The following is a 15704-nucleotide window of genomic DNA, read 5'->3' as shown; positions in this document are numbered from 1 at the left end:
AGAAGAGGGGACACATGTTGATGTAGAAGAGACATGGAGAAGAGGGGACACATGTTGATGTAGAAGAGACATGAAGAAGAGGGGACACATGTTGATGTAGAAGAGACATGGAGAAGAGGGGACACATGTTGATGTAGAAGAGACATGGAGAAGAGGGGACACATGTTGATGTAGAAGAGACATGGAGAAGAGGGGACACATGTTGATGTAGAGCAGACATGAAGAAGAGGGGACACATGTTGATGTAGGAGAGACATGAAGAAGAGGGGACACATGTTGATGTAGAAGAGACATGGAGAAGAGGGGACACATGTTGATGTAGGAGAGACATGGAGAAGAGGGGACACATGTTGATGTAGGAGAGACATGGAGAAGAGGGGACACATGTTGATGTAGGAGAGACATGAAGAAGTGGATTGAGGACAATAGTTGACCTTTTAAATCACTGCGTCACTCGTAGTAAGAGTCACATTCTAGTATTTCTGTGATGACAGGAAAGAGGATCTTCTGCTGAATAAAGCTGGTTTCGGTTTCAGCGTCCTCCTCTCAGCGTCCTCCTCTCATTGTGACTCCGGCAGCCTTTAGATATGGGTGTTGGCTAAACAGGGCATTGTAAGTAAATATACAGTAGAGCATGTGATTCGAAAATAAAAAATTACACAATAGAACAAGTGAGGATCACTGAAGAGGAAAGAGGACCTGCGTGTGTTTCTCAGGGGGTGTTGCTATAAAGAAGTTCCTGAAAAGGGTAAAATAAATCCATTTTGAAGATTAAGTTACCAAAAAACTGCACCCTTAGAACAACTAAGTAATGTACATGTTGTGCTTGCCTAACTTAACAGCCAATACAGTATAAGACACAGACGTTTCTTTGATTTAATGGTCAATAAAAAAGTACCTTATTTGAGTGAAATATGCGCTCAACCAATCCATTTGGAAAATTAAGTTAAATTAACTGCACTTAGTTTAAATGAACATGAAGCCCACTTCCAAAATAATCTACATAAAGCTCTTTGTTTCCTGACAATGTGTGATTTAAAATACTGCTCTGGTCACCCATGGATACATTCTTCAAAGAACAACCAAGTAAATATTGAGCGTACCGTACCTTTAAGGCGAATGTAGGGCACAAAAGTTATTTTATTTATTATTCTTTTATAGCTTTGGTGTCCCAGAAGCATGCAAACAAAAATAAAAAGGTAACATTGTGATTTAAATAGGTTTGAATGGATTAATGATGGGCTGATTCAACTACAGAGGGGACATGGGCTGTAAGCTGGTTCAGCATGAAGTCAGAAACTAGTCATTTTTGTGTTTATTTTGTACAGAATTAAAATAAACAATTTATTAGCAAACACATTTTTACAACCTGGGGTCAAAGGGATTTATCAACTTTCCAAATGAACACAATGCTCCTTTTTAATGCCCACTATCCACATAAAGCTCTTTGCCCTCTGATAATGATTAAAGAAAACATCTAACCAAATAGAAACATTGCATCATTGGTACTTCTGTGTTTGAACTCAGTTTCTTTTACTGTCTGAGAGCTGTGGGAACAACAACAACAACAACAACATGCCTATCATTCCTCTCCTTGCAGCTGACCTGATTTGAAGTCCTAGCTGTTCCCATTCAGACGTCATGAGATTCTTTGGACTCACATGCTTCAGATGTTTGTTCACGTTGCCTGCAGGTCACAGCCTTGGGACCGTTAGGGGGACTTTACTGTGGGGTCTGAGCTTTGAGAAGAAACAGACTCAATGCATCATTTAAACATTTCACAGGCTCCTTAAAAGACCGTGCAATCGAAGTGATTTTAAAGTAATATACACAGGTCTTTAGACCGATATAACTGTTGTGTCACATGGTCAGAATATCTTCCTGTTGGTGTCCAGACGGCTCCACGGCCTCTAAATGAACAATAAAAGCACAAAGTAAACACATTGAGAGGTCAGAGCCTGCAGACCTGGGTCAGACGGTGTTTACGAGTCAGTCAGCAGCTGATGCTGTCTGCACGAGTCACTGCAGTGGACTCTGACACAGCAGAAAACACTAACAGACAGACTGAGGCTTGTATTCATGTCGGTTCGTGGCTTTGAAGACAGAATAAGTAAAGACTTCAGTTTCCTTATAAGAAGGGTTGGTTGACAGCAAGACAAAGACGTGAAGATGTTCTAAATATAACGTATCAATGAGCTGATATGGATGTTTTACTCCCAGGCTTCAAACTGCATCTATAACTGCAGGTTATACACTGACTATGGTAAATTTACTGAGACAAGTGCACGGATAAAAATACAAAAAAATGTCTATAAGCCTATTAGAAGCTTTGATTATCTGTCCACCAAAGTGACAATGCATTAGCTATTAAAATGTCTTCATTTAGATCAGGGGTGTCAAACTCAAGGCCCGGGGGCCAAATCCGGCCCGCGGCTTCATTTTCTGTGGCCCCATAAGAGCTTGCAAAGAATATAATGTTATTATATGGTTACATGCCGCTTTACAGAATCACTTTGCCCATAAACTACATGTCCCACAATGCATCTCAAATTAGACTTTTTTCTCAGAATTCGATTTTTTTCCTCCAAAATGTCACTTTTTAAAAATATATATTTTAATTTGGCTTTTTAAATCATTTTGTGACATGACTATCTGAGTTTAGGTGCTACATAGTTTAAGTTTCTCCTTTCTTATAAAGTACCTGTAGTATTTTGGACCCTGTTGTATTTTGACTTTCTATTTTAATTATCCAGAATATTGTATATTGTCTTGTTTATATTCTATAATAAAAAAAAAAAAGTTAATTCTCTTTTCCACTTTTTATGTGGACATCAAGAGCTTGCAAAGAATAAAATAAGTTTATTATACGATTACATGCCGCTTTACAGAAGCACGTTGCCCATAAACTACATGTCCCACAATGCATCTCTTTTTGTGACATGCACAATGAAGAGACTTGCAATTATTTGCCCTAGACTTCTGCTTTCAGACGTAGTTAATTATGAAGTTATTACCCTATCTGATAATAATCCAATTCAGGGGCAATAATGTAATATAATACATTATTTTATATATATTATATATTTATATATGTATTTTTATATTGTAAAGTCTTAAAGTTACAACCGGCCCTTTGAGTGCAACCATAATGCTGATGTGGCCCGCGATGAAATTGAGTTTGACCCCCTTGATTTAGACACCAGACCTAAAAGTAGGTTTCTTCTTTTATCTCCTGATTCTTAACTTCAAGCTCAACTTATTCACTGATGAGTCTAAAGAAGTGGAAAAGTGCTGAAAACACGAACAGACTGAGGCTTGTATTCATGTCGTTTCGTGGCTTTAAAGACAGCATAAGTAAAGGCTTCAGTTCTCTTATAACAAGGGTTGGTTGACAGCGAGATAAAGACGTGAACATATTCTAAATATAGCGTATTAATGAGCTGATATGGATGTTTTACTCCCAGGCTTCAAACTGCATCTATAACTGCAGGCTGTTCAAGGTTCAAGGCTCTTTATTCTGTCATACAAACACAGTGTAGTTATGCCAATGAAAATCTTAGGTCAGACTGACTATGGAATAAATTAAATGCACGCATAAAAATACCAAAAACTGATATTTCTATAGGCCTATTAGAGGCTTTGATTCTCTGTCCACCAAAGTGACAATGCATTATTTAAATGTTTTCATTTAGACACCAGACATATAACAAAACACAGTAGGCTTCTTATTTCATTTCCTGATTTGTCTCAGAGCTCAACTTATTCACTGATCTAAAGAGTCTGTAATCTGTTGAATCCAAAGAAGAGTAAACTGTCTAACAGCAAGGTAAATACGTGAACATATTCTAAATATAACTAACGTACAATTTGACTTTGTTTTGTAAAAACCAGTGATTAAATCAGTCAAACGGTGCAAAAGTCATAACGTGTTAATATTGACATTTTCTAGTGTGCACTGTTTGGATAAAACTCACATAAATGAAATCTTCGGTCATCATTGTGTATCCCATGTTGTTTGGTGGCTTTAATGAACTATAAGCTGTATTTCTCCCTGGGGTGTCTTTGCTGTAGGTCAGGGGTGCAAACTCAAGGCTCGGGGGCCAAATCCGGCCCGCGGCTTTCATTTTCTGTGGTCCCATAAGAGCTTGCAAAGAATATAATATGTTTATTATACGGTTACATGCCGCTTTAGAGAAGTGTGTTGCCCATAAACTACATGTCCCACAATGCATCTCAAATTTGACTCTTTTCTCAGAATTCGATTTTTTTCCTCCAAAATTTCACTTTTTAAATTTTTATTTGGCTTTTCTTTTTAAATCATTTTGTGACATGACTATCTGAGTTTAGGTGCTACAAAGTTTGAGTNACGATTACATGCCGATTTACAGAAGCACGTTGCCCATAAACTACATGTCCCACAATGCATCCCTCATTTGACTTTTTTCTCAGAATTTGACTTTTTTTTTCAAAATGTAACTTTTTTTTTGACTTTTTTATGTGGCTTTTCTTTTTAAATCATTTTTTGACATTCTCAATGAAGAGACTTGCAATTATTTCCCCTAGACTTCTGCTTTCAGACGTAGTTAATTATGAAGCTATTACCCTATCCGATAATAATCCAATGCAGAGAAAATATTGTAAAAAAATACATTATTTTATATTTATTATGTATATGTATCTATGTATATTTATATAGCCTTAAAGTTACCACCGGCCCTTTGAGTGCAACCATAATTCTAATGTGGCCCGCGATGAAATTGAGTTTGACACCCCTGATCTAAACTGTGAGCTGTGGAGGCATCTGTTTATTTACTAATGAGGCTCACCACACACCCTGACACAAGTTTTCACACTTATTTATCCCGGTTTTCAAATTAGAGCCTACCTACAGTAGCCATCTCTACCTAATAATGTGACGAGGTGTAGCATATCAAACGTTTCCATGCTACACCTAAAACTCAACGGCATGTACTATTGGGTCTCCACCTTGAGAAGAGCATAATGTAACTTCGCATTCATCTTGAATCATTTCAGGAACTCCTATCAGTATCAAGTTGCTTTTATCAAAAGTCGTTTAACTTCAAGGATGTTTCACTGATAGACTTGATGCAGGAAGATGAGCTTTAAAACCGCAGTGGCACTAAGTACAACAGATTTACTTCGGCATCACTTGCTATCATCGCCTGCGAGTTTATTAAGCCAATTATGCTCTTTATTAGTCTTCTTCACAGAGGTTTGTACAGGGGAAAGTGCCTCTGGAATATGTTTTCCTCTTAATGAGGGGATGGACAGTGTTTCTTTTTGTCTAATATCATTGATTTTATCCTCCATATTGTCATCAATCGTTTTGTCGTTAGAAGCATCTGGTAATGAGCAGATCAATGTACAGGAAATATAAAAGAACGAAGTGGCAGATGGGCATCTCTGACACGATAGTCTTAATTAAAGTGTTCCACAGCGGCCAGCAGAAGAAGAACATTAATGACACTTCTCTTTAAGTGCATGCATTTCTTGATTGTCACCTTTTTCTCAGATGTCGAGTATGTGCAACATCAGCCTCAGAGGAGCTTTACTGTTCAGAAATACACCTGATCATCCCTCTCCTCTCTTTATTTTGTTCTGCATTCCATTTCTGCACACTGCCGTTAGTTTAATGGGCCGGGCTCGGTGCCGGTGAATACATCAGAGGCGTTATAACATGCACGCCTCAGGGGCCTGCGCTATGAGTTTAAAGGAGAACATTTTCAACATTGCTTGCCATTCATAATCTGGAACCCTGATCCCCACTTGCAGCTACCCTTCTCCTCTCCTGATTCGATTGTATTACAGATTTAAACAGGAAGCTTTAAATGGGGATCAGCATAATAACCTGCTGCAGAGGCAGGAGGAGATCTTTCTTTTAGGAGAAACCTCCGGCTAATCCTCAACATGAATTGACTCGTCAAGAACAGACCACACATAACTAAGAACCTGTACAAGTAATGTTTTATATATACACCTTTTCTTTTGAATTGTGAACTGTACAACATCTTACTTAGAAAAGGGATGCACCAATCATAATTGTTCCCTTCCCTCGAGTGTGTTCTATAGGTTTGTATGCATGTAAATGATCTGCAAAGGCTAAAATCCCAAAGCTTCTCTCCCACACACTCCCTCGCTGCCTGAAAAGCCTCCATTGAATTCCTTTGTTTACTTCCAGAACATAGTAACATGTAAGCGGTTGAACAATCACAACAGCCGGCAAGCTAACCAATCAGAGCAGACTGGGAAAATAAAGATTCTTTTGAACAATAAAGCATGGAGACACACTACTATTTTAAAACAGAGAATTAGCATAATGTGTCCTGTTTAAATAATTTGAACAGCTATTGAGTCAGTATGGACCCAATATCAGTATCTGTGCATCCCTGACTCCTAAATACATTTATTTTAAAACATAGGCAAAGATTCACCTCCTAATCAAAGCACATCTCGTCGTTTCACTGTTTCTGAATAATTCTATGTTGCAGCTGTTTACAGTACCTTCTGGCTGATGAGGTTGACCCAGGGGGAGGTGCAGTTGCTGAAGTCGGGCCCCTGGGGTTCCCAGTATCCCTCTGGACCCACGCACATGTAGGAGGCCACGCCTGGAGACAGAACAATGAAATCACATTTATTATATCAGAAGAGAAAAACCCATCTGTAGGACACTGTGTTCTGTAACGTGTGTGCTCATAACTCTAAAACTACGCGGCAACCATTTTTGATATGGATGAATACTTATGTATTTGATTTTATTAACGCAAGTTTGCCTCTTCATTTAATATGGAAATAGTTTTGTATTCTTTTTATCTGCACTTTCCCTTTGCTGTAACACTTTAAATGTCCCCACTGTCGGACGAGGAAAAGGTTTCTGATTGTGTGTGTGTGTGTGTGTGTGTGTGTGTGTGTGTGTGTGTGTGTTTCTGGAAGACCTCTCGTCTTGCCCACATTTTCTCATTTCTCTTACTTTTCCCATTACAGAGTGATGAACTACACAATGCTCTCAGTCGGACCAACGAAAGCCCAATCCTCCCGTATGGCAAGCACTTTTTCTTATTTTCTAAATAAAACTGCGACATCCCAAAGAAACACAATTCTTAAGTGATTAAATTAAACGATGCAGCAGAATGTAATTGGGCGGTTTTATCTTGCAGTGACTGAAATTAAGTTTGCTCCACTCGAGGCCAGCGGAGTTCGCCCAGACGGCGTCTGTATGCAGTCATTAAAAATCACACGGTGTCTGTGTGTGACACTTCAACTCCTGCATGGAAAATACAGCAACATGGGTGCCAATTAAGTGTGGCGAAGCTGAATTCACTGGGGAAAGGTCAATTAAGCAGGCTGGGTAAATTGTGTCTGCAGAAAGTATTGAGATTTAGGGAGTGTCACTCTTACAATGTTGACTCTTTTCCACACTTTTGTACTAAAACAGCTCCAGATATAGAACAATTCAACGATGTAACCATCAATTCAGCCTTACAAATCACAGTTGAAGAAGAAGTCAGATTTTTCACTTAGAGACTTTACTATGATTTTCTTTCCCAGTAGTGTGTTTGATAGGTTTCAGTGCGCGTACATGGTCTGCAAACACACATTTTACTGAAACGGTACTTTAAATAACGCATTTCACTATATTCCAGCACTTTCAATCATGACAATACATAAAATATGGTTATATCAAGATATAACAGTAACAAAACAACGATGACAGACTATTGCAATATGTGCAATATACACTCTTCTGCATTTGCACTACTGTCATTACTGACTACTATTTCACTTTAGCTCTAGTGCAATAATCTCTGTTATGTGCAAAATACACATTACATATTATTTCCTACTATGTCAACACCTTTATATGTTTAAAAGGCAAGTCTTTTTAACCATGTCTGCGTACTTATTTCTCCTTACTTTTATTCAATTGTTCTTTACTTTTAATTAAGTAAGCCTACTCTTTGTATTTAGCCTTGTATTTTCACTGTAACCCTTGCTGTTCATTTTCTACAGTTGGACAAATAAAGGATTTCTGTATTTGCAAACAGAGAGTGTCTTTGACCTGATCTTCCCTGTACCTCAAATAACCTGCGTCTCTATTTTCAGAGCAAGCCTCACCAGTTACACGCTGACATTACATCGCCCTTGCTGGCTCTGTTGGCGGGTGAGACGGGCGGCATTAGCAGATATACATTTTGATTGACACATCATTTCCTTCCCCAGTCCACCTTGGACAGCCTTATATTTGATGGGTTTATAAGATAAGGGACAGCGCATTTCCTCCTATATTGAGAGGCAGGATGAGGAGACAGAGTGACAGCGAGCGGAGAAGTGAAGGTAAGACGGGAAAAGGAGCTCGAGGAACTTTCAAAGAGCGTCGGAGGAAGCTCGGAGTCGTGTCTCTGCTCGTCTGAAGAGCAGCGGCTTTGAAGAGCGAGACGAGGAAGGGGGGGGGTGTTCCTCTTATCTTTCCATATGACGGCTGTTAGTGAGGTCTCGACGGGCGCGGGTGTCGCCCATTAATGAAGCCTCTACGTACGCGCGTGTGTGTGTCTGTCGGTGTGTGCAAAGATTGATGGTTTTCAGGCTTCGAGACATATTTCAACCCTATAAAGTCACTCCCAAATCCATAATAAAAATCTGAATAAGGAGAAATTGCAGAAGATAAAATATAAATAAATAGGATATCTGATTTGCATCACCTCTTCTTTTTGTTTAATTTGTTTCTAAGTTATATTTTAGTTCAATTTAAACTTAATTTCTCAATCATCAACCATTGTAGCATCTTTACTCAAAAAAAGTCTCATTAAAATACGAGCTGCTTGATCAGCACTTAGAGGTAAAGCTTTTCCATGTAAAGGGGCCAACATTGATTTAAGCAATCAAGTGTATGATTGAGATTCTATTACACAAACTATCATTTTAATCAACAATATCGTAAAATAATTTCATAATGTGGGCTAATTTGCTCCCAAACCTACGCTTTCTGCTTGAGTTAATCTCCGTCAGAAAGTAGTTCCTAGAAAGTAGTTCCCATGGTAACGATTGACAGCCCAGGTAGTTGACGCCAATGTACTCTTTTCGTTGCAACTTTTTTCCAACGCACTCAACTCGTCAGTTGAAACAGCCGCAAATCTTTCGTTGGTTTTGTGGTCTGTGTCCATGTCCAACCATTCATCAATACTGAGGCCCCCCCAACAAATCAAAATTAACTTTAAAATCTGACATTTTGTAGCTACCGATTTCCAACGAGAGACAATGTATAACAGTGTAACGGCTGTGTGTCGCTAAACGTCGCTATGGAAACCACACGATGTAGGCTCATGGAAGTAGTTTCGGTAGGCTAGTGGCGTGTGTAGGCCACTGGGTACTTTGTGATTAGGCACGTTCTATTTGATCGTTGTTTGATCGTGGAATCAAACACGCCTATTGACCAATCAGAGAGCTTGCTCAAACCTATGTGTTATAGAATTTATCTTAATGCACACTTCCCTTTCTTTGTGATATTAAGACAAAGCAGAGGCCTGACAAACAAAGCCCTTTCAACTAGCCCGACACAAAGGATAGACGGGAAAATGTGTCTGAGGCGTGCTAGCTTCCATACAGATGCAATGCTTAGCTATCTTTAGCCTAGCTGTGAGTGAGTCAGGAATGGAGAGTGAGGACAGTTAGTGATGCGAGGAGCTGCAGGGAGTGTAAACACAAAGAAACACACAGCGGCGAGCAACACGCAGCCTGAAGAGCCTGCAGACCGTCTGCTAACGAGAGTATCGACATCCTCTCTCATCGAAGGAATAAAGAAACAACATCTATAATTCAGCAGCAGATTTCATCTTTAAACACAGCAGGGTTTGAGCTTCTGGGACATTAATCAGGTTGAACTGAATGTTGCTGTGAGGAATGCTATTCTGAACATTATATTTCATACTCTATTGATCCACAAACTGTAGAGTGGCCCAAATACAAACAAATGACACATAATAATAAAAACAAATGTTTGTAGTTTGAAAGCAATTCCTTAGTTTCGGGAAAACAGTGATAGCTCTTCAACGACAGATACAGGTATAACTACTTGCATCTACAATATCCATCCATTTGGATCACACAGTTCCGACATAAACCAATAAAATAAAATGAACTAAATTAGTTTTGAATGCACGGTATAATAATCCTCAACAAATCCAAGTTGATTCAAATAAATAAGAACTAGGCTGACTTGTTCTTAAAACTAACCCCATTTTCTTTGTTTACCTTTTTTTATTTCCCTGGTTAATGTATTTGTTAACAAAGCCTCTTTTTTCCATTTTGTCTTTACCAGGTTCATGTATATGAAATATCAAAACTGATGATAATCCACATTACCTAATGTTCCTGGGGGGCAGGGCATCTTGACCCCCGTGCCCTGCTTGGTTCTGGGCCAGGAGACGTCCATCATCACCAGGGGGTTGCAGTACTCCACCCTGATGTTGGGGAGCTTGGAGGAAGGTGGCTCCCTGCTGTGCTCCTCCTCAGGGAGCAGACCCCCCACCAGCGTGTGCACGGGGGCCGACGCTGTGGAGGTGGTGCGGGGCCACGGGACCAGCGCTGCGGGGGTGGTGGAGGAAGGCTTCTTGGCGGTGGTGGTCCTGGATGTGGTCCTGGTAGAGGTGGTCATTCGAGGGGAGGAGCTCGTCATCATGGTGGTGGTGTCCATGTAAACCACCACAGAAGAGGAGGATTCTGGGAAAATGAGGAACAAATGCAGAGTTGTCATTTTAAGGGAAGAGTTTAAACAATTGGAGCTGGCAGGCGTGACTTTGCATTGGCGTGCATGGTGTCGGGTTTGGACCCCACACACACACACACACACACACACACACACACACACACACACACACACACACACACACACACACACACACACACACACACACACACACACACAAATCATCACTGTGCTCCTGCAGCACTGATTGTAAAAATAGGTTCCACAAAATTAATTTCGCAACAGGTTTTTTATGATTGTGTGGAGTTGGTTACACCACACAGAGTCAGAGGTCCTTCTTCATCATATATCTTACAACGCAGAAAGCAGCCAAGGTTTTTATACTAAAGGATGTCCTGATTCTTTGCTTTTTAAGAGATGAAGCTCCGGTTTTTTCAAGGATGATGCACAGTGTTTCCACAACACATTTTGTATTTTAAGGATGGCGGCCATATTTTCTGCCAAGAGAATTATCAATGTTAATTTTGCATTTGGTTGTGTAACTAAAAGGACAGTAACTGATCTTAGACTCTTAAATCCTATGGCATATCCTTTGGCCGCTCCACCTTTCAATTTGCAGCAGCAGATAGCTGGAATGTCATTCACAAAACCTTTGAAAATGAAAACCTTTGTCTCCCCGCACCATCAATGTCACTATTGTAGACACCCTGGTACACACATGTAGCTGCTTTGCCTGATGCTGATTTTAATGACTGATTGAACCACAGCAATATTGTTTTAGAGTTTTTATATGTTTAACTGCTATGCCTGTCATCTTTGCTCTATGTGTTTGTGTTGTCTCCTGGGCTCTGTAGTGCCCGGAGTCTGTCTTTTTATTTTTTTTCCTCCCAAACCCCATCCCCTCAGGAAGCCTTTGCCTCCTGTCAGGTCATCATTGTAAATAAGAATTTGTTCTTAATTGATTTTCCTGGATAAATAAAGGTTCTACTACTACTACTACATATCTGTGACCTTTGTATATATTTGTATATATTAAATCATTATTTAGCTGAGACTTTTATCCAAAGCAACTTACAATAAATGCAATAATAAACCATAAATATACAAATTAAGAACATCAAAAAACATGCTAAAATATTAGCTTTAAATGCACTAAAACACAAGCACACAAACCATTTTTGGTTTAATGGCCAAGTTGCAGTGATATTGCATAACTATACTCTTTAGATATAGTATATCGTTCTATTGGTAATATGCCCATATTTTCTGTTTATGTTTATTAAAGGTGGGGTAGGTAAGTTTGAGAAACCGGCTCGAGATACACTTTTTGTTATATTCCATGGAATGCTCTTAACATCCCGATAGCAATGAATATCTTAAGTGCTTTGACAATAAATACATAAAGAAATGTCATCTGTGGAAGCCGTAGCACTGTAAAAAGCACAACCAGTCATTTTAGCTTCACAGCTAAAATAACTGGATGGCCTACCTGCCTGTCAGCCTTCCATCTGTGCACAAACTTATCTCGTGCCCTCATTGGTCATGTGCGCATTTGTGTGTGTTGGAGGAGGGCTCTGTAAGGAAGTGGCAGATTTTTTTCCGGCTGTGTATTTTCAAATTCTATCGCACTGGAGCTGGTTTCTCCAAAATTACCTACCCCACCTTTAATGTACAATGCTTTCTTCACATGCTGCTGTTACAAAACACATTCCCAATGTGATATCAATATTGTATATCTTATGTATTCTATCTTTATTCAGTAGCATCGCTCTGTTACTCATTTACCATTTGCATGCTGTTTTCACAAATATGTTTCAATCTTCATGATGTAAAATTCACAGGAACTCTTAAGAGTTATCAGCGTGTTGTTTAAGCGGTTTGATTAATAAAATACATCATATCCTTCCTGTAGCATCCATATGGTTTCAACAATAAGACTTCAAGCTCATGAACACAAACAATCTGAAGAACGACTCCCCAACTGCGAACACGAAATGTTGCCCCGGCAGTAACAAAGGTCTTTGTTCTCCCAGTGACTTTCTGGTTACAGTGTGTGGTTTAGAAGAATGGAGACCCTTTGAACAAGTCCTCATGAGAGAGCACTTTCTCACACAGACATAACCAGGGTCTTGCAGAAATACAATTTGGTGAAGGCGGGAGGGAGGTGGGGCTCCACTTAATGCAGAGATACAATCAAAATGACAGAAGTGACAAATGTTCCCAATCTCTGTATGAAAGGGGAGCAAAACAAAATGTAATGAGGGTCCATTCTGGGTTGGCAGGTGTAATGGACATCATAGAGATAACACACGTCACCGCTGAAATCCACAATTTTCTCCGTACGGTGGATCAGGGAGCAGTGGAATAAAACGGCATAAATTAGTGGCAGACGCCTCCAGGCTGTAATGACACACACCGGGACATATCAGCAGGCAATGCTTTCAGCTGAACAGCATTCAGAGACAGCAGTGCTGGTTAAAGGCGCTGCTGCAACAGTCTCAGGCTGATGGAGTATTTGTTTTCTTTAACTAAAGAGTGTGTTGTGTTTTAAAGATCCACAGGTATCTACAGCACTCCTGTGGAGGAACTCCATCAATAAGCTGGAACAAGAATAACAACCTCATTGAATTAAATGTGAGTTCAACGTTAGGAGCCTTATTTAATAGCAATTGACTGAAAAAATCTCTCACAGGCAGAAAAACAGCTAAATTGCATGTGGAAAACTTGGAGAATATGTAAGCTTGTGCATGAGTGTAAGTAGAGATGCAAGTGCATGATTAAGCTGCACAAAAGCGAAGTCACACGCTCACTTTGAGTACCTAACAAGACAAATTAAATAACAGGAAACAAATAAATATCTTGTTAGTCAAAGTCTGAATTTGAATCACTGATATTGTCTTTATTAAATGTCTTCCAAATGGTGTTGTATCTATATGATATTGTAGCTGCTGTGAGTTACGGTAAATGCAAATTAAATGAAAGTAAATACTTTTGCTGCTACATTTCCCAGGAATTGACCTTACATTTTAGGTGGAAAACTTAATAAATAAGCTTTTGCATGTGTGTGAGTGGATGCAAGTCTATGAATAAGCTGCAGAAAAGCACAATGACATGCTCACACATCATCCAACACAAACTGACACTATCACACATCAACAGGCATTTACAAAAATCACATGCGTGCTCAAATAGCTATTTAGCATTTCCTCCGCCTCAGACACATCACCATTTACATCCCATAACCGCCGTCAGACATCATCAACATGCAGCATCATGAAAACAGGAGGGAGAAATATCTTCGAGGACAGCATAATGTTTATTTCATTATTCATGGAAGAACTAATTCAGGCATCTGCATTAGAGAAGTCATGGAGATATGTTACACAAAGGTAGAGGCATCAATTTAAGTCTAATTGAAATCCTCCACTGGTGCATATCATGAAAGGAGACCATTAGAGGAGCTCATGGAAATCTGATGCTATGAGTTGAGCGTTCATATTGAGGTCAGGAAGGGTCAGCGTGCACAGGCGCAGATAAGCAAGCTGCTGAAAAGGTGTGCAGACGGACTGTTAGGATAAGGAGGTATTGTAGTGGTCAGGACTCTGCTGAGAGTTTGTTTAGCTGTGAGAAATGCAGACTTAAGGAAAAATACAAAATACAACTCCAGAGTTTATATTTAAAGCATTGCAGCATGCATTAGCTGAAGACATTTAAAATGAGACTGTGTGACATTTGAAAGATGAGATAGCACAATATTCCTGAAGATGAACGTTTGTTTTGAAAGATACATAATATGCTGTTTCTTCTCTTAAATGTTTCTCTGAGACAAATATCCATCTTACAATGAGATGAATTCAGTAGTTATCATATTGCCTTCTTCAACGCTGGGTTATATGACAGTAAAAGGAAATAAGGCTTAAAGAAATCTGCTTTCCAGCATGAGGGTAATTCAAAGTCAGAAGGAACCATGTCTGGAATTTAATTCCATACTTCCAGATGATCCCGTTGAGCCCACTGTTGAATTATTTTTCTGCACGCCGCATGTTAAATACGGCTGCAAAGACACGCACAAGAGATAGAGACCGGGAGTGGAAAGGAAGAAAGTGTCCTTGAGCAAACTTGTATATCTTTTCCATGAGATGAGCACAAAAAAAGGAAAAAGAAGCAGCAGCAGCGGCAGACAGCAGCCACGGTCTGCAGGCACTATCGCCTCGGAGACAACACAAGGACATTTTGTTTTGCTTTGCCAGTTCTGCAAAGGGAGGAAGAGACAGAAAAGCTCCGGCGAGGTGAACAAAACATCGCTTCACTCCGAGGGGAGTGACCTCACAGACAGTATTCAGTGTGGGGAGCATTTCTGGTTTCAGTTTGAAGATATCAACAACAAAACGGTTGGCCAGGGTGAAGACACATGACTAAATACTACCTCTTTGCAGTGGGTTTTGGATTATTAATCAATAAAATGGCCTCAAACATTAAGCTAATGTATCTTCTGTATGTTTAAGATTCAATGCATTCTCTAAATCACTACAAAGTAGATTGAAAACAAACTACTTGCCATCAGATATTCATGATTATTGAGCTAAGGGGCTTCAATGTCCCCACACTTAAACAGGGACCTCATCCTTCATAAAGACAGGAACAAATGTGCTCTCATTGAAGCACCAGCTCTACCTATCATTCACGTTTCTATTGCACTAAATCCCCTCACCAAAGCACGTGTCTGTTTCCCCCACACACCAAGCTTTGAGCTTCATTTCAAAGCATTAATTTCTTACTAATTAGCCCCTCTCTGTATCCCGGGGCTCGTGGCTTTCACAATTAGATAAGCCCGCTCCTCTTCGCTCCAGGTACAAAAAAGAAACTGCTCTGCTATGAAATGAAACCGGTTTACGTGACTTCCCGCACTGAGAGAGGGCTCTGGCTCTGAGGAACTTCTGCAGACTGCAGATCAAAAGAGGACCAAAGACCTCTGGGTAAAAAC

General features: G+C 39.7%; 1 protein-coding gene across 1 annotated transcript in view; it reads right to left on the bottom strand.

The window, feature by feature from the left end:
- Positions 1 to 1868: 1868 nt before the first annotated feature.
- Positions 1869 to 15704, bottom strand: part of LOC104963499 (latrophilin-3-like) — a 117724-nt gene continuing 103888 nt past the window's right edge. The window contains exons 7-9 of the mRNA XM_010792098.1: positions 10378 to 10734; positions 6523 to 6626; positions 1869 to 1910 (exon numbers count right to left, since the gene is read on the bottom strand). Coding sequence (XP_010790400.1) covers positions 1869 to 1910; positions 6523 to 6626; positions 10378 to 10734 — 503 coding nt within the window. The remainder of the gene's footprint in view (positions 1911 to 6522; positions 6627 to 10377; positions 10735 to 15704) is intronic.

Source organism: Notothenia coriiceps, unplaced genomic scaffold (genome assembly GCF_000735185.1).
Source record: "Notothenia coriiceps isolate Sejong01 unplaced genomic scaffold, NC01 NC01_scaffold00036304, whole genome shotgun sequence".
NCBI classification, from domain to species: domain Eukaryota; kingdom Metazoa; phylum Chordata; class Actinopteri; order Perciformes; family Nototheniidae; genus Notothenia; species Notothenia coriiceps.
Note: the sequence above shows the minus strand (reverse complement) of the source record. Positions and strands in the feature narration are given on the sequence as shown.